The 19,464-nt window shown below is 26.0% G+C and overlaps 1 protein-coding gene across 5 annotated transcripts; it reads right to left on the reverse strand.

Annotated features, from left to right (window-relative positions):
* Positions 1-877: 877 nt before the first annotated feature.
* On the reverse strand, positions 878-18,760 carry LOC103578786 (homeobox protein aristaless). Of its 5 annotated transcripts, none has more exons than XM_014444391.1 (4): positions 18,521-18,760; positions 7,140-7,641; positions 4,045-4,090; positions 878-1,602 (listed from the first exon to the last, which is right to left on the reverse strand). In XM_014444391.1, exons 2-4 carry the CDS (start codon positions 7,433-7,435, stop codon positions 883-885), a joined length of 1,062 nt encoding a protein of 353 aa, XP_014299877.1. In that variant the 5' UTR covers positions 7,436-7,641; positions 18,521-18,760; the 3' UTR covers positions 878-882. The 5 variants fall into 5 exon arrangements, with proteins under 5 accessions (XP_014299877.1, XP_053594064.1, XP_008558193.1 ...); XM_053738089.1 differs by lacking the exon at positions 18,521-18,760 and adding an exon at positions 11,656-11,945; XM_008559971.1 differs by lacking the exon at positions 18,521-18,760 and adding an exon at positions 11,870-11,935.
* Between the last annotated feature and the right edge of the window lie 704 nt (positions 18,761-19,464).

The raw sequence follows: 19,464 nt of genomic DNA on the forward strand, positions 1-19,464 counted from the left end.
TATAATATTATGATATATACCGTATTTAGTCCGATACTCTAAACTGAAAAATTGTCATGAGTGTTTAAAAATTTTAATTTACTTTTGTCATTATAAATTAATAATGATTGTGGTGGCAAGTTTAGTCGATTGAATTTATAATTAACATTATATAATAGTGATTTAACTCATTGTTTATTATTAATTATATAGTATTTACACTGGAAAAATTGTACAGAGTGAATGTGGATTTTAAGTGTAAATGATGAGAGAATACTAAATGGATAATTCACCTTTTATTATTTATTTAATCTCCTAAAAATAGAGTTTACTCTGAGGATTAATTTAATTTATTATTATAAATTTTAAAAAACTCTGCAGAGTAAAAGTATACTTTATATATACGACAAGTCAACATATTTTATATTTATAAAAACCATTTATTTTTGATATTGCATATTAAATTATTTTTATTAAATATATAAATTCTTTTCACCATTGAAATTACGCTATTATTAGAGTGGTCATAAATAAAATCGCTATCCATATTCACTCTGAAATTATGCGCTGGTGACAGAAATTTTTCTTTTACTTTTGTACAAAAATTTATTTATTTAATAACTCTTAACAACTCCGACTGTTACTGGAGTGAATTTTAAATAAAAATTAACTCGTAATTTTTTACAATGTACGTTTAATGATATTTTTTTTTCGGACATATTATACTGTATAATAATGGCAATGCATAGCAGCATATAAAAAATCTCTTTTTATCTTTCATATATGTATATAGTCTTTACTTTAATAGCGTTAGAATTATAATTTATATATATATATGAAAATGTAATATAATGAAAATGTTTTTTTTTTTTTTTTTTTTTTTTTTTTTTTTTTTTTTTTTTTTCAGCTAATTAAATCACCATTTTTTCTCAACATTTCTAAATGTAATTCAAATTCTCGGGCTTTAAGTCTCAGAGATGCAATACTATTTGTTCGTCTATCAATATCCGCTGGTAAATTTTTGATAGTTTCAGTAGATAATAATGATTCGGTTGATGATCTAGTTTCTGTATTAGAATTAGGTACCGTTGTTGAAGATTGAGGAGTTGGCAATGTCATAGCTGATGCTGAAGGTACTATTGATAATGCAGGTGATGTTGAAGCAGCTGGAGATGAACCACATATAATTGATGATGATGTTGTAGTTGTTGGTGGCGAAGATGATCTATGTAATGAAATTTTTGGTTGTTGTGCAGCAGAAATATTTGCTAAAAGAGTTTGAAATGATGCAGCCGTCGCTGTATAAGATAGTCCTGGCATACTTTGTGGTGATATCAAAGGTGGAGGTGTACGATGATAAGAATGATTGCTACCGCTAGCACTGCTTACTCCATAACTAGGATTAAGAACAGGCCCATGTCCCAAAGGCGTGTAACGAAATGTCTCAAAAGGTTTACGCAAAGCGAATGTTCCTAAATGGGCAAATGGATGTGGAAGCGTTGGAGTAACAACAGTAGACGATGATTGTGTCGCAGTACCACTTAAATAAGGGTTATATGGATGCCCTTGTGGACCTACTTTTTCCTGTTTTCGCCACTTTGCTCGACGATTTTGAAACCAAACCTACAACAAATTTTATCATTTTAATATTTTTGTTATTTATATACATAATCTATGCTGTAGATTTTTCTCAATACTTTCAAATGTTGAAAAATTGCCTATTTTATTTTATAAAATACAATAATGAATTAATATAAAATATATAATTTATGAGAAAAGATAAATTAAAATTTTTCGAAAAATTAAGTAAATTATCCAAACATTTTGTCTAGGTTATTATAAAACATGTATAGAACACGAGTTAACAAATAAAACTTGGTTTAATATTAAAATAAATGAATCAGTAGTACGACTATATAGGACGTAATATGGCAGGCCACGTATTTCGTGACAGAACGCAGTAATCCGCGAAAGTTATAATATATATGTGTATATCTATATACCATATATTTTTTACATACATCGTCAACAACATTTCAACTTATCCAATCATCTTGACGAAGGACGCACTTGCGCGCCTGATGATGAAATCATGATTATACAGAAAATAAATGATTTATATATATATATATTTAAAGATAAAATATTCTTTTTATCCCTAAAAAAGTTTTCAACATTTAAAGACTTAAAATTTTAGTTAAAAATAGGGGTATATGCTCATATTTTTTTTTTTTTATCAAAACATTACTATACAGGGCTGCTCAATCCAAAAATAAAAAATCGAAAGTATAAAAAAAAAAAAAAAAAAAAAAAAAAAAATGAATAATTTTGAAAAGATTAGAGTCAAACGTGAAAATTTAGTATGTTTCGCACGGTTTCAATTATTATTCATCAAATCCAATAATGATAGGCAAAATTAAAAAGTCATGGCAAAAAATATGTACATATATATAGGATGTGAATGTGTGATGATATATCGATAGATTTGAGTGGAAAAAAAGTGTGTAAAGGCATATATATATATAGTTGATCGAAACTAAGAGAAGGGAATAGATTATATAGAAAAAGAAGTAGTGGTCCCCTATGGAGAAGAGGATTGCCCCCCTCGGCAGGGAGCTAAACAATCTTTTGACTTAAAACAAAACGCGCCGACGTGCTCTGGTGAAACCCGGCCGTTTCCACCTTAATTGCGGCACATTAATTACTATAGCCGTCGGCATTCAAGACTTATTATTCATTCGATTTGTACGCTCTTCGATCGCCCAAGTAAAACTGTATGATCATTAATCCATCCAATCGATTTATTTTTTTGCTTATAATATTTACTTGCGGTACATTTTATTTATTTTTACTTTAATTATAGATACTTTTTACTTATGTATTTATTATAATTATTATATAAAAAATCAAACCAAATCATGAAATTCAAATAATTTTTAACACAAACCTACATATGTGTTTAATAACTCTGAAAATTGAAATTTAAAAAAATAAATTATAAATTGATTTAATTTGAAAGCGTAGATTTTACTTAAATTTTAAAAAATAAATCCGGAAATAAAAATTTTTTAAATTTAAAGAGAAATGAACTAGAAAAAAGTAGAGATATAATAAAGGTATTGGGGGAAAAATGCGACTCACGCGATATGTCGTGTTTCCGGGAATCGTCTTGGAACGATCATCATCAACTAACTGCGCGCGCGTAGTTGTGGAAAAGAGGGGAATAAATCTTGAAAGAGGGTACCGCCGACAAACAACTCCTGGACATTCAGGTTTGGACCACACCGTAGGTCTACTTTTTTTTCCATTTTTTTAATATTTTGGTAGTTTATATTTTACGAAAATTTAATAGAATCTATTTAACGCTCATTAATTTTTCGTAAATTTTTTTAGTAATAAATACACCTACAAATACGCATTTATTAGTATTTATTTATTATCAATAATATTATGAAAATGAAATATTCAATTTATATTTTACTTATATGTATATATTTATAGGTTATTACACTGTAAATAAATCGCAAGTGAATATGGAATAAATAATTAATCAAAATTTACCTTTTTATCACTCCGGGCTCGTAGAGTTTTTAATAAAATATTTTTATACTCTGACACGTGTATAATCCGGAGTAAAGAAAATTTATCTTAACGGAATAATTTCGGAGTCAATTGAAATTTTATTTTAATCCACATTTACTCTGATTAAAAAATATTTATGCTTAAATAAAAAACAAATGATTTATATAAATTTAATTTTTCGTATTTCACTTTGCATAATTTTTTTGTATTTGTTTTCATCGACAGCATAAATGAAACTCTTTTTTATATAAAAATGAAAAGTTTACTTCGAGGAGGGTATTTAATGAAAGAAGAAAATTCGTCACCGCGTATATTTAATTTGTTTTTACACACTTAAAAAATTATTTACAGTGTGTCAAGTTAAACTTGAACGTTTCATATAAAGTAAAGAACCTTGTTGATGATTTTACTAATATTTTTATGATACATATATAAATTTTTGTCATTATGTTAACATGCACAAATAGTAAAATTATCGCTTACTTGAATACGAGCTTCTGTAAGACCAATTTTGATAGCAAGTTCCTCTCTGAAAATTATAAAAAATCTTATTAGAGTGTGTATTGTGTGTGGGTGTTATGTACACAGTAAAAAAATAAATCGTCAAAGTGTAAAAAAAGCGTGTGTTAAAAAACTCTAAGTGTTGAATTTTCAACACTTTTGTGTGTCAATTTAATACACAGTATTTATCTTGTATTAATTGTCGCAATCGATTGATTTTTCAACACACAAAATTGTTATTTTATATGAAAGTAATACTTTTTATATATGTTACAGTCAAATCGACACATTGTGCACAAAGTATGTTAAAAATAATCTCGACCACCACAAAAGAATTATTGGAAAATTTTTTACTTTTAATATATACGTGTGTAACATTTTTTAACTCTCACAATATGTTAAAATAATATATAAATATGTGTAAAACGTTCGTTTTACACACGATATGTGTTAATTTTGCCAAATCCTTTTTTTACTGTGTATTAAATAGTTGAAAAACATGATAACTATAAAATGAAATAATAGAAAAAGAAATAAAATTCAACTTATAAGAATTTGACTGCGTGTTTATATATAATGTTTTTAGATTTAGATGCAACATAAAAATTATAAATTTTCACAGTAATAGCAGCGTGTTGTAAATGAGGCAAGTTGTATAATTATTTTCATTCACGAGAGAGAAGGCTGTAACCTCGATTCTTTTATAATACCTCAACTTTTTTTTTTGCCAACTAACACTTAAAGCGCGCGCAAATGTCCTTCGTTATAAATATATAAATATAGTCATTTAGTTTCAAACGAAAATTTGAATTTAACAAGTTTGCAACATATACTAAAAAAATAAACTACTACTTAAAAAATTTAATATTTCCGATAAATTGTCATAGGAAGAGTTTTTAATGCTATTACAATCTTTATCATAATATCCATTAATGTACTTATATATATATATAAACACAATAATCAATAAAGTATTATTATAATTATTGTAAATGAAATGTATGTAATTGATCATTATAACTATCCTCAAAATAATTATTGATTTTTTAGTGATTACGTATATATTCTATTCTAAGTATTAAAAAAAAAGTAGTGAAAATTAAAAATTTATATATTTTTTTTCGTATCAATATTTTAAAAATTATAAAACAAAAAAAATAATAATAATATTGATAATAATACAAAAGAAAACGTAGCCCTTTGTTTGTAGTAATTTTATTTTACGACCGGAAGGGTTTAACCAACTTCCCGAGAAACGTTTGGTTGTATCCAGAGTAAGTTTCGAACATCCTTTTCAAAAGAAAATAAAAAAAAAAAAAAAAAAAAAAAAAATATGAAGACAGTGAGGAACTTCAAGGGCGCGCGGGGCGGTTGAACTTAATAACGATAATTGTTTCCGCGATCCCGAAAGCGAGTCTTGTATGTCTTGCTCTGTTCCTTTTTTTATACCCTCTCTCTTATTAATTGACGAATTTATTCAATAATAAGTTATTTTTTGTTTCAACTCTTTCAGGCACAGGGTCTACAAAAATGATTTGCATAGACCTATAGCAGATTTTATATGAATTTTGAATCCTCATATATAGAATTTTATTTCATTTATTTTTATTGTAATAATTACGATTTTTATAAAATATATATTTTAAGAACACGAAAATAAGTTATATACACTAAGTTACGATGTAGTAGTTGTTACAAAGCACCTAATTATTCTTATCTTAATAAAATCTTTAGAAAGTCCACGTGTAGTGTGGATCAGAAGTCTTGATGCTTGCAGTAAAACTAGCGATTTTGTTCTTTTTATAATATATACAAACATATAGATAAAAGTTAAAATATATATATATATATATATATATATATATATGTATTAAATAAAATCAATAATATATATTAATCATTGTTTATCAACAATGGCAACTATAAATTAATTATAACAATTATAACAATATTTTATAAACTTTTAGTAAAAATTACCCAAAAAATAGGATACTTTGAGGACATGTGGAAAATATATAAATTTTTCCTATGCACATTGTAAAATATAGGGGAGGACAAGACAAAATGGGTCTTTGAGAATAAAGTGAGCTTCTTAAAATTTTCAGAACTTCAAAAAATATGGGGGGAAAGTGAGCCCCTTAAAATTTTCTATATACGTCAATAAATTCGGACGGATGATAAGCTTATCGGAATTTCTTATCTAATGAGGGCTAAAATAGACGACCAAAACTGTTCATTAAACATAATTTATTAAGAAAAAGTTAAAAATAAAAAAATTACGTTTTAAAGTTATATCGCAGCATACTATTAAAATTACTACTACTCGATATCATGTAAACGAAGTGCAATTTCTACTATAATAACAGTAAAAATTTAGTTACTGGCTATTAGATGTCTTTACAGTAATAAACTTTATGGGTAATCTTTGCTCAAAAATTATCTGCGTGTGGTTAAATTTATAATGATCACGAGAAACTTTAAATTTAATCATGTAAAAAATAATTTTAAATTCATATTATGTACATGATTCAATACAAATTTGGTCTACAATTAACTTAAAAAATATGTAAGGTATGAAAAAAATAGCAAAACAAAAAAAAATTTATAGTATCATTGATGAATATGTGCTCCAGTTATGATTACTTTCATAAATATGATAATTCTTAATGATTATGAACAATATATATGACATATTGTCTTATCAGCTTTAGTTTGTAATATTCTTAAGAAGATAGAGAATAGATTATGTGATTCCAAAAATAACTTTTAGTGATAATAATTTTATGCATAATATATACACACACATATATATATATATATTAGCAAGAAAGATGCGTACGCAAACACACGTGATTTATCCAATAAAACCGGATAGCTATAAAATCCAATTAGAGTACTGAAAACTGTTTTTTTATCGTTATAAAACGTTGGAAAAGGATTATGATCAACTTATATTAGTGTTGTGCAATACTATTAAATTTTTGAATAACTATAAATACCACAAAGAATAGTTTGTCAATAATTACATATTTATAAATTATAAATACATATTAAAATAAGAAATTAAATTTGTCTACCTAGTGAAGACATCGGGATAGTGAGTCCTGGAAAATGCCTTCTCCAGTTCTTCAAGTTGAAAACTTGTAAAAGTAGTTCTATATCTTCTTTGTTTTCTTTTAGGTGTAAAGTCATCAATTTCTGCATCACTTTCTGGGCTTGTAGGTGGTGCTGTACCAACAGTCGTAGTAGCAGCAGTAGTTGCAGTCGTAACAGTTGCAGCAGTAATAACAGCAGTTGTACCAGATGAACCAGTTTGGGGTTGATCAATGTCCTCATCTTCCATTCGATTTTCATCCGAGGTTAAAATTCCCATTTGATTTCCACCAAATTTTTGAGGTTGCTTTAATTTGTCTAACTCAAGTATTTTACACGGTGATAATGACTGTGGTACTGATGGTAGTGATGGCAACGGAGTCGATAAAGTTTGATTTGGAGAGTATTGATTTTTACTGCTAGGATCATTGGCATTCTTTAAAAAACATTCCTGCGAGATATAATCATGTCTCTTTTCTACGTTATCTGGAATTAATAAATACAGTTTTTTCTTTTTTTTTTTATTTGTTTTGTCAACAATGTATAATTATATTAATTTTTTATTAAACTAACAATAAGTATATACATTATCGGAAGAATATAGAATTTTTATTTATTATCCGTTGCATTACAATAACAAAAAAATTATTTTTGTCTTAATATACTTAAATTTCACAGTAAAAAAATTAAATTTTATTGTCTTTTCACCTCGTAGTTAGTCGCTTATGTATACAAAGCACACATACACACACGCGCGCGCATATATGTGAATATATATACAGAGATGTTTGATGAATGATATGTAATTATATTTTTTGTTGCTTATGCGCGCAGTAATTGTTAATGATTGATGGTAATCATTATGTCCTTTTTAATCGCGTTAAGCTACAGCTAATGTACATACACGTGTCATGTACACACACACCGACATATGTAGAAATATATATACATATATATATATATATATATATAGTGAGACTTTACGTTACACAACGGAAAAATAACGTCCGCCCGTATGAGAACATGTGCAAGCCGGAAACATTTTCTTTATCCTTGTTGCGTCTACTTTACTTGCTCTTTATAGCTCATTAAATATCAATTTACATAATTATTAATTATATATTAAGCTTTTAAAAAAACATCATAGAATTAGGTTACTATATTGGCAAATAGTAAGAAAATTATTATATTATATGTTCTGTAATATTGTAAAATATTTACTAAATGTTCATTTTATTAGATACTTTTTGTAATTATATTGTTGCATTGAAAATACTTATTATCATTTAACTTTGTATGATTGAATTTTTTGTATATATATTTTATTTCATTGTATAACCTTTACGGCCGTTAATAACATTTTGGGTATCCAGAATATCCAGATGTAGTAATGTGCACAGGTGCCTAGTCCCAGGCAAGTCACATTCTCCTTGTTTTTTCATTTTGATTCTTAGAGATGTTTGCTTCATCATTTTGTCATGTGACCACAATCGTCGTATTCGTTGTTCTCAGAATAACACACACTTATCTTGCACATGTTTTTTTTTTTTTTGTTTTTCTCTTGTTTTTATGACAACGAATCAAGATGACGAACAACACAACAATAATAATATACCTATAATAATGAAATCTCTGAGCAATTCATTCTAGCTTAAATTCCTATGTCTAATTCATTTAACATAACCTTTGCAGTCCGCTGCTGCCGCTCTTTGTTCGTACCGCAGCAAGCGACGAATCAATTCCATGTAAACACACTCAGGGTGGTCATGTGGAACATATATATAAACTGATAAAAAAACAAATAGATTGATGTCTATTTAAGATCCATACTTAACAAAATGATGATCTATATTAACAATAGATTATAAATAAAGTGTTTTAACAAACTGCAGATAAAAGTTTTTAACTCATCATCAACTGTTTAATAGTAAATCAAGTTTCATTTTTGAATTATACTTTTTTAAATCTTCTTGATGATGATTTATAATAATATTTTATTTATCAAAATTACTTTAAGTAATTTATGTAAATATTATAGTAATAATTATAATTTTTTACAATACTATATATAGTACGTTAAATATATTTTTTTATGTTGTTCAATTTTCATATGTAAATTTTGACTGTCAAATCTACTATTTGAAAAATTTAGTATTGCTGTATATGTTATTGTACTTTGCAAGTGCAAAACCGTTGACTATGAGCTTCAACAGTTGTTAATTTTTTTACACCTTAAAATTTTGTGAAAGCGCAGAATTTAGTACATTAATGTACTTCATTTATCACGCTTTCGCTCTCGGTCGCATATTTACAGTGACTTTACATCATCTCTACCTTCTTTATAATACACCAAAGTTGTTAAAAGTATATACCATTTTGAAATTAAGTATATACCATAGTGAAATTAATTTTAAAAAAATTGAAATAGTCCGTAGCTTCCAGTGCGTCAATTGTGGTGTTCGTGGACTTAAGAAAACACGATAACTTTTTCGAAAAACACGATTTTTATATATATATATATATATATATATATTGACTTAATTTTTTTTTTATTATCTTTGTATTTTTGATAACAAGAACCCTTTTGAAAATCACTATCTAAATTCTTTTTGTTTAATTGTAATTAAGAAAAAAACGTAAAAGCTTATTATTTTTTATGATAAATTTAGCTGTTATAATTATTATCATTATTTCTTTTTTTTCCTCCCCTAAGTACTGGAACACACAGTACTATATAGTGTGACAGAAAAAATGAAAAGCGACATCTAAGAAAAAAAGGCGAAAAATTAAAAATATTTAAATAATAAAAATTTAACTGAAAGAAAAAACTAAAAAAATTAATTTAATAAATTATAAATTAAATAATAATTAATAATGCACCAACATAATTAAAATAATAATATAATCAAAATAGGAATAAAAAAATTAAATATCAATAATTATTATGAGCTATTGAAAAGTGTGCACTTTTGGATTTTTCAACAATTATTATTACATATTAATGTACATACTCAATAAGAACTTTCTTTAAAATATCAAATATGCATATTCGAATAAGTTAAAAATATTAATTTATTTCATAATGAAATTGAATTTGTCTCTCATATAAAATCCTTAATGTTCAATTATCACCTTAAGTATATTATTATCGTAAATAAAGTGCCAGTTTTAATATTTAAGCCAGTTGGAAATCATCCTTTCTCACTCTCTCTCTATATATATTAATTGTTTTAGTATTTGCATTCAAATTATTATTAAGATTTTGACGGAATATATGATGGTTTACATATGTAACTAAGATAGATAAGCAAATTTTGGTATTTTAGACACAATTATAATGTATCCTGTTGATGATAGATTTCGTAAAATATATATATATACTTGATCGTGTAATGGTTTTAGAGGTAGGGGTTGTCATTAACTGGGAGCTCAGTCGAGATAACCACTACCTGCCACAGCGTGAGAGGCTAATTTCCTTGTTCCTCGGTTAGTTCATTTATTAAAATAATAAAGGTGCAAAGCTCTATAGTGGGGGTGCAAGAATGTAGGTTTAATATTGGAGATTTTTGTATCTTTTAAACTTAATTTTTAATATGCCAAATATTATTAAAAACATTCTCTTTAAGAATGGTTTTCAGATAATTTTGTCCCAGCTTTTCTCTGAAATAAAAGCTCTAAACGCAAAATAAAGACACAGACCCGATGCTTTACTCTACGAACTAGCGAAGCGCACTTGAATTTTTTGATAACTTCCATTTGTTTACGAGAAAAGCTTGGACAAAGTTCCTATTTAATGTACAAGTGCAACAGAGATAGTACCGTTTATCCAGTTGAGTGCGAATAGAGAAACAAATGAAAACGCGTCTTAAGTATGACTATACACTAGTTCATGTTTAGAGACTTAGTACCTTCTGTGTTCAAATTAATAATATTCATCTATTATTGTTAATAAAAACTTTTAATTACATTAAAAACTTTAACAATACATAATATATCTATAAATCATAATACTAATTGTTCATTGAGTTAATATCTAATATATATCTATGTATGATATACATATTAATAACATCTATAAATAAAAAATTTATGTAAAAAATTATCACATAATTTATAATTAATGTAAAAAAAAAAAAAAAAAATACACACACATACACACCTACCTAATTCAGAAGTCATTAACTGATGATATTTTTGTTAAAGGTTATATATTATAATCCACATTTAGATTTAATTGATCGTAAAATGACCCGACGGCGCGTTTAGCAACGAAATTAAATGAAATACATACATTTATTACAAATGTAATATAACTTAAAAATTTTTAATATAAGCATTCAATTTATCATTTTCGTTTAGATATAATTTAGTATTGTACATATATTTATATATATATATATAAATGTCCAATTCACATCAACGCGGACTGAGTTTATTATAATTACACTTAAGTTAAATTATAAAATATATAGTTTTACAAACATATCTATTATACTTTACTTTTTTTAAATGATAGAGTATTAGTCAAAATTAACATTATTTAGAATTAAAGTTTTTTTTTCACATACTGTAACATACGTTAATAAACTTCGATTTTACAGTAATTTAAAAATATTCAAAATAAACTCCAAAGATAAATGTAGACAAATAAAATAATAGTAAAATGAGAAAAAGAAAAACACAGATAAGATGTACAATATGGAACTTTACAGACCGAGTATTTTTTTACGACTGCGGTTGTAGAGCAACTTGCCGCGTCTGCGTTCTAAAAGTACGATATTGCTCGTACACGTCGGATGGAACCTACTGCGGTGGAATTCTCCCTACTTCGTTGTCGTGACAGAGAGCTGCCCCTTTTCTCTCTTCTATTGCGCGATGAGGTTTTCGTTACTCCTTCGTGCGAGTAAAACATAACGTAGTGTACCGCCCAAACAACTTGCACATAGCCAATAGTGTTTTCTGTTTCTTCGATCAATCTCCTCCCATTCAGATATATGTATATATATGTTCAATAATTTTTAATATATTAGTGTTTTTAAGTCTAAGGGATAAACATTGTCTCCAAAAGGTCTTTCATAATATTTTGTGATAAATCTGATAGTTATTTTGTCGGAAAAGTAAGAAGATCTGAAAATTAAATATAAATTAAACTTCAAGTTCAAGTAATTTTTGAACAAATGGATTTATCAAAAAATGATAATACTTTTTTTTTTTTTTTTGTAGAGAATTCAATTCTACAAAATTTGTCAACAGATTTTTCCTATACACGGCACATCGTTAGCTAGTTGTAAATCATAAGACGTAAAAAAAAGTTTTTCAATGTTAATATTCTTAAGGAAAATAAAAAATTGTGACGCGGAACTTGTTAGTGTTAATATAATTACGAGCTCTAATTTTTACAGGCGTATTTTTATACCTAAATGAAACTTTAGAATCTTTTTCCGAGAAGAAAAAGAAATTCGTTATTTTTTGAAACACCCTAATAGATATGTATATAAACTCGATTTTTTGTGGTTTTGTGCTGATACTTGTGAATGATATACACAGAAAATTTTTTTTTTCATTATTTTTTTTTTTGTCCTATTCATGTTCTTTCTTCTCCACCCACATCCGCAAATCCAAATACTTAACTGCGCACGGCCGCCGTGGCCATTGTTGGTTTATCGATATTATCGATAATTTGACAATCAGCCGTAGTTTTAGCAGAGACCAGAGAGTGTGCTATATTTATGCGCGCCGCGTGCCTATTACGACCACGTATTTTTATTTTATTTAACTGTATAAAATTATTTTCATTCTTTTATTCGCCGTCTTGAAACTGTTATTTATATATTATTTTCTTTTTACTTTTTATATTATTGGATACAATATTTATGTTTTATATTTTTTATTATATGTTTGCATGAATAATCATATTATTACATATATTTATACGGAGTTACAAATTTTTAACAAGTCAACATTTTTCTGATGTGAATTCAACGAATAGTTTTTGTTTGAAAAGTTTAAAATTTGTTTAAACTTAGATATCCTACTTAATTTGTTAAATTAAATTATCTAATATTGTAATTCTAATAGTAATTAATATATAAACGACAGAAGGAGAGAGAGAGAGAGAGAGAGAGAGACTGATGGATTGCATATATTAGTCTTTAACGTTTGGCATAAAGAACTCATCCCTCTAAAAATGAATTGAAATTAACTGAAAATTAGTGGATAGTCACTATACTTCGAAGATCTTTAGCTATTATATAAATATGTATACCATTAATTTAACAAACTTATTACAGCTAGTTCCCAGTGCATATTCACTAATTGCAGTGAATTTGATTAATTATTAGGAGTATATTTTCCAACATTTTACCTGATTATAATGAAGAGAGAAAGAGGATGGATGACTGTTTGGAGCTAAAAACAGAATTTCATAGTGTGAAATATGTATAATATTGGTTAAGAAAATTTTTTGATTTCTATATAAGTTCGGTGGTATGCTTTAATTAACTTTTAACTATGTAATATCACGTTTGGCCCTTTCGATTGAATCATATCGAGGATAATAAAAAATCGATTATTTTTCGATTCGCTTCGATCGGATAGAAGGTAGAGGTGTCACAGAAAAAGAAGGCGATATTGGACAAAATTTTGTTATAAAAAACATATTTTGTTTGACAAGATACGTCTTATCAAATGTTTGCATACAATTCCGCGAACACATGTGTTTTTTTTCTGATAGATGCTACGTTTACACATAAAAGATCATTTTTTAATTTAAAAGTTAATAGTATTAAAAAACTGGTATTGAAAAATCATCTCTGTCTAATCGCTTTATGTCTCAATGACACCTGTTATTACCTGAAAAATAAGATGATCCGAGCATAATAAGTTTAAACTTATAGGGTGACACTGCTATTAACAAATAGTCAAAATAATATTATTCTATAATAAACATTAATTCATAAAATAAAAGAATAATAAATCGAGCCCAAATAAAATTTTAGAGGTATTTATTGAATTGCGAAAATCAAAAGACTCATTCTGCGCCAAATTTTTGTACAACAGGTGGTAAATGCGTACGCGATTATCTTTTAAGAAAAAAAAAATCTTTTAGTTTATATATGAATGTATGAGTTGTGAGTTCATTAGTAGGGTTGGATCGTATTATATTATACATAAAATATTAATTGCAAAGGTGAATAACCGTTTCCGAGGACATATACTAAAATGCACCACCATTTTATAAACGATAATTCTATCAAACCTGTAATTAAATATTTTATAAAACCCGAAATATCATTATTACCAGATGTAAATATATTATTGTTTAAGGCTTGAAATATTAACCATTTAAAGAAAACCTTCTTAAATAATGCAGATTAATTAAGATAAAGGAATAAAAAAAAACGGAAAAGTAATTACTACAGTACATATATATATATATATATATATATAATTTTTCGTTGATGATTTAAAGACATATTTATAAATTTATGGAGTTTACGCAGTGTTGTCACGCGTAAATAGTTAATAAATGTTTTGGCTTTTATATATATTTCCCGTGTGTTGGATAAAGATAATATTAAAGCAATGTGTATATCAAAAGCAATTAGACACTTCCTTATTTGCGGCTGCGTATAGCGCGCGAACAGGACTATATACTCTATAAAACCGGAAGTAAATAAGGAAAAAAAAATTTGTATATGTATATATAAAACACATTCTTATAATTATATTAATCTTTATAATATAAAACAATATAATAATATTAATGAATAAGATTTATAATTTACATTTAGATATTACAAAATATTTATATGTTTATTAGAGATGCATCTCTATATGTCGGCTATCTCGATGTATCACATGTGTGAATCCAATAAAACTATTTTATTTGAATCTGGGAAATTTGGATTAACATTAAAATTTTCAATTTCTATTCAATGAAAGCTTCATTTTTTTAAGTAATTAAAAGTGATTATTTTACCTCACAGATTCATATCATATCTATTATATGTTTTAAAGGAAATTTTCGTTATATTGGAAAATAAAAAGACAAATATAATTGTAAGCCGTTAAAAAGTATATGTTTGAATTATTGTAAAGTTTTTGAAATACTCTAAAATTTACAGATTATTTAAAAATTAAAATTTTATTTAATTAAAAGTTTGAATCGAATAGTTGAATGTTATTTTCTACAAAGTATATTCATATACGTTCTAACTATTTGCACACCCCTAATATTTATATATATGATAATGTTGATATAGTTAATTGGACGGATAGTGTTTGTATTTGTAATTAGTGATTAGCAATTACTTTTCTTTAAATGGATACTCGGTGTGTGCAGTCGCCAGCGATCGGCTGTCACGAACCGACGGAGCGATTAATGGGCCAATTGGCTAATATCATCGTCACGCAACAAAGTATTATACTGAACGTAGGGCGTTGTTCACAATGATATTATTTTAGAATCACATAGCATAAATATATATTGGATTATCAGAAGCTGAGCATTATTGTCAGTGAATTATCACAAATAAAGTGTACGTAATATTTTAAAAAAATATTATATATTTATATTTATATATATATATATATATATATATATATATATATATATATGCGTTATAGTTATAGTTGTATGATATATTTAACGGATATTATGTTTACAATAAAATAAAGTGTTAATTAAAATTAAGAAGAGAAAAAATAAACAAATTATTAAGAATAGACGAGTGCTTACAGTGAGCGCCTAATAAAACACAATTAGTAACTTGCTTGGGTCAGCCAATCAGCGCGAGCTCTAGCACGTATAATACAGGCGTAAAACCCCTGCTGCTGTCGAGATTATTTATGATCTGGTCATACCACATATTATTGGCAGCAGTATGATTGTATATATGTGTGTGTGTTTTTTTTATTGATTTTTATTCCTGCCACTTTTATCTTATAAGACTGGAAATTTTATTGTTGAACAGTCAATAATTTAACGTGCATTGCCTTGTAATCATCATTATCGTGAGTCATTATGCATCAACAAATCTATTTCACAAGAAAGTAATTAATAATTAATGATATGCGGGCCTTATAAATATGTAAAAAAAAAAAAATAATAAAATAAAATAAAATTTTGTTAGATGCATTTAAGAGAAACAGTATAGTTTATCAATCGAGTTTAAATATATATTATATAGGTTATTACTATAAGTGAAGATATAGATATGTACATGTATATATATATATGTATATTAGAACGTTTCAAAAAAATCGACTATTTTTTATTTTCAAAACCCACAGTGAAATATCTTCCTAGTCATGAAAAAAGAAGCCAGTAGAAACGAGAGCTCTTACTACCAATATTGAAAGTCGCTCATCGTAAATTTCTATTTTACGTTTAAATAACATGGAAAAAAAAATTTTTTAACTTTGGAATTTTACAACTCATTTTGGAATTAACATATCGGGGTGAGAGATACATATTTTTGACGGAAATTGAACGCTCTAAATAAATAGTCTCTTATATTTTTTCTTTAAGTCTACTCCTTTAAAAGTTATTCGAGTTTAAAGTTCAACATGTAATTGATTTAACGTTTTTTTTCTTAATTTTTCTTAAATATTTCATATCCATTATTGAAAAAAAAATTTTTTTCTTAAAATAATTTCAATTTTAACGTCGTTGACAAAGTAGATCTTTATTGTTCTACAATGAGGAGTGAATGACTTTTCAACTTAAAAAATCTGAAATTAATTCTCTTTTTGAAGTTAAAAAAAAAAATTTGAATTGTATACACATAATTTTTCGGAAAAACGACCAACTGTAGTTTGTAAGAAATGTTATTCAAATTTTAATAAAAAAATATTAAAATAAACATTTATTTATTTTATAATGACTTTTCTACTGTAATTTATAAAAAAAAAGTTGTTTCAAAAAGAATGTTGAAGAAAGTGATACTTTAAAATTTGATATTATTATTTCAATAAATAAAAAAAAAAATGTTCCTGAATAAGTGTCGTCATTTCATCAAAATGTCATTGATATTAAATAGTTGTTAGTAGCATTTCATTGTTCATAATTTTGATAGCTGAAGTGAAAATCGTAAATTTTATAAACTAAAAATAATCGTGTTAAACTTAAAGCTATCATCTATGCCATTTAAAAATTGTAAAATTATTTTTTTCGAAGATGAGTTTTATTATTATACCACAATTTGAGAAAAAAGGTTAAATTGATTACATGTTGAACTTTAAACTCGAATAACTTTTAAAGGAGTAGACTTAGAGAAAAAATATAAGAGACTATTTATTTAGAGCGTTCAATTTCCGTCAAAAATATGTATCTCTCACCCCGATATGTTAATTCCAAAATGAGTTGTAAAATTCCAAAGTTAAAAAATTTTTTTTTCCATGCTATTTAAACGTATAATAGAAATTTACGATGAGCGACCTTTCAATATTGATATTAAGAGATCCCGTTTTCACTGGCTTCTTTTTTCATGACTAGGAAGATATTTCACTGCGGGTTTTGAAAAAAAAAAAAAAAAAAAAAAATAGTCGATTTCTTTGAACCGGTCAAATATATATATATATATATATTGTATAATTATATAAATAGTTATATAATATGGCCATTTTCTATATAGAATGTCACAGAATTAAATATATATATATATATTTTTTTTTTTTTTTACCCAAGTAAAAATATTTTTAACAACTTAATTTGAATGGTGTGGAATAACTTAATGTATTAAGAACTATTTAAGGCTAGTTTTTCAAACCTGTATTTTTGTTTTTAAATCGGGCTTAGATTATTATCGAAAGTATATACATGTATATATATCTAAATGAAATGAAATATTTTCTGCATTTACGAAATGCCAAGCATTTGATTATCATATATTGGCAAAAGACAATATTAACATTAATATATATTAATTGAAATGCAATCAATTGTGTTGATGATGAAATTTTCTTTGATGATTAGGTGCATTTTAAGTCGTTGTTAATTTATCAAAAATTAATATGAGTAATGTATATCCATATCATTGAATATTTATTGTAAAATGATCCAGTCTGTTGAATTTATTTTTTAAATTAAATTTATAATGATATTAAAGTGAAACATTGAATTTTTGGTAAAATATATTTAACTTGCATTTATTATGCTGTGAAGTAATTAATAATTAATAGAATAAATTTTTTTTAACGGTTGTTGTGAATATTAATATATCAAGAGTATATAAACTAATTTTATTATAAAATAATAGATACTGACAATAATAATATCTTATAATAGTTTAAAATAATTTATGTATATAAAAAAATAAAAACATAAAAAATCTGAGCAATAAACTATGAGTGAAATGCAAACCTTGGTGATTGTTGTTATTTTTTGATGAATCGTCTAGTGTTAAGGCAAGTCTTTCCGATATTGAATTATGTTTGTTTTCAAAATCTACAATACTACGAATGCTAAATACACTTTTGGCGATACGTTGCGTTGTTTTATTATTCCTTCGATCTTTGTCTGTAACTAAACTAATTTGATCCACTGGTACAACTAGTTGCTGATGATTATGTCGAGTAGATGACGATGTCGTACTTAAGTCCATTTCGCAGCAGCTTTAAATTGGTTATAACTCAAGACAACTCAATATATATATTTATATAATGTCAATCCATTTGTTTTGTATTGTTATTTCATTTTAAAAGCATATAATGTAGAATATATGAATGAATCAAAATAACGTAATAATCATATATTAATCATTAATCTTGATGTTATTAATACGCATAATATGAATTATTGCATTATGAATATTAGGATAACTTGTGCCAAATGTATAAGTAATGAATGAATATTTTCAATTGTTAACATATAGATTGTTTGATAATAGTTGTATAAACAATAAAATAAATATTAAATAATAATTGTTACTGATAACAGTTATATGTACATAAAATAAGAAAAAAAAAATAAATTAAACATATATCAGATATTTGAACATAAAAAATATATTGTAAATGACTAAAAAAAAAAAAAAAATCGTCGTAATTTAATAAACACACCATGAAATAATAATGAGACGCGAAAGATAAACGTACACGGTCGCGAAGTAATTGAATAATTCTTAAAATATATAGCGATATTAGAAATATTGTTAATATATAAATCAGGAAAAATGACAAGAAAAACTATAAACTGATAATAAATAAGATAATAGTAACATACTAAATTACCGAATAAATATATGTATAAATCGATCAGTAAAATATAAGTGGTGTGCGATAGTGTTTTGCTTGCGCACGACTAAC

Source organism: Microplitis demolitor, chromosome 4 (assembly GCF_026212275.2).
Source record: "Microplitis demolitor isolate Queensland-Clemson2020A chromosome 4, iyMicDemo2.1a, whole genome shotgun sequence".
Classification (NCBI taxonomy): domain Eukaryota; kingdom Metazoa; phylum Arthropoda; class Insecta; order Hymenoptera; family Braconidae; genus Microplitis; species Microplitis demolitor.

Bases quoted from the DNA above. Each gene is read 5' to 3' on its own strand.
- LOC103578786 (XM_008559969.2), bottom strand. From the start codon at position 8,627: ATGATGAAGCAAACATCTCTAAGAATCAAAATGAAAAAACAAGGAGAA. The intron at 7,642-8,494 runs GTTATACAATGA...TATTAATTCCAG, and splicing joins TGTTATTAACGGCCGTAAAG to ATAACGTAGAAAAGAGACAT. The intron at 1,603-4,044 runs GTAAGCGATAAT...AATTTGTTGTAG, and splicing joins TTACAGAAGCTCGTATTCAA to GTTTGGTTTCAAAATCGTCG.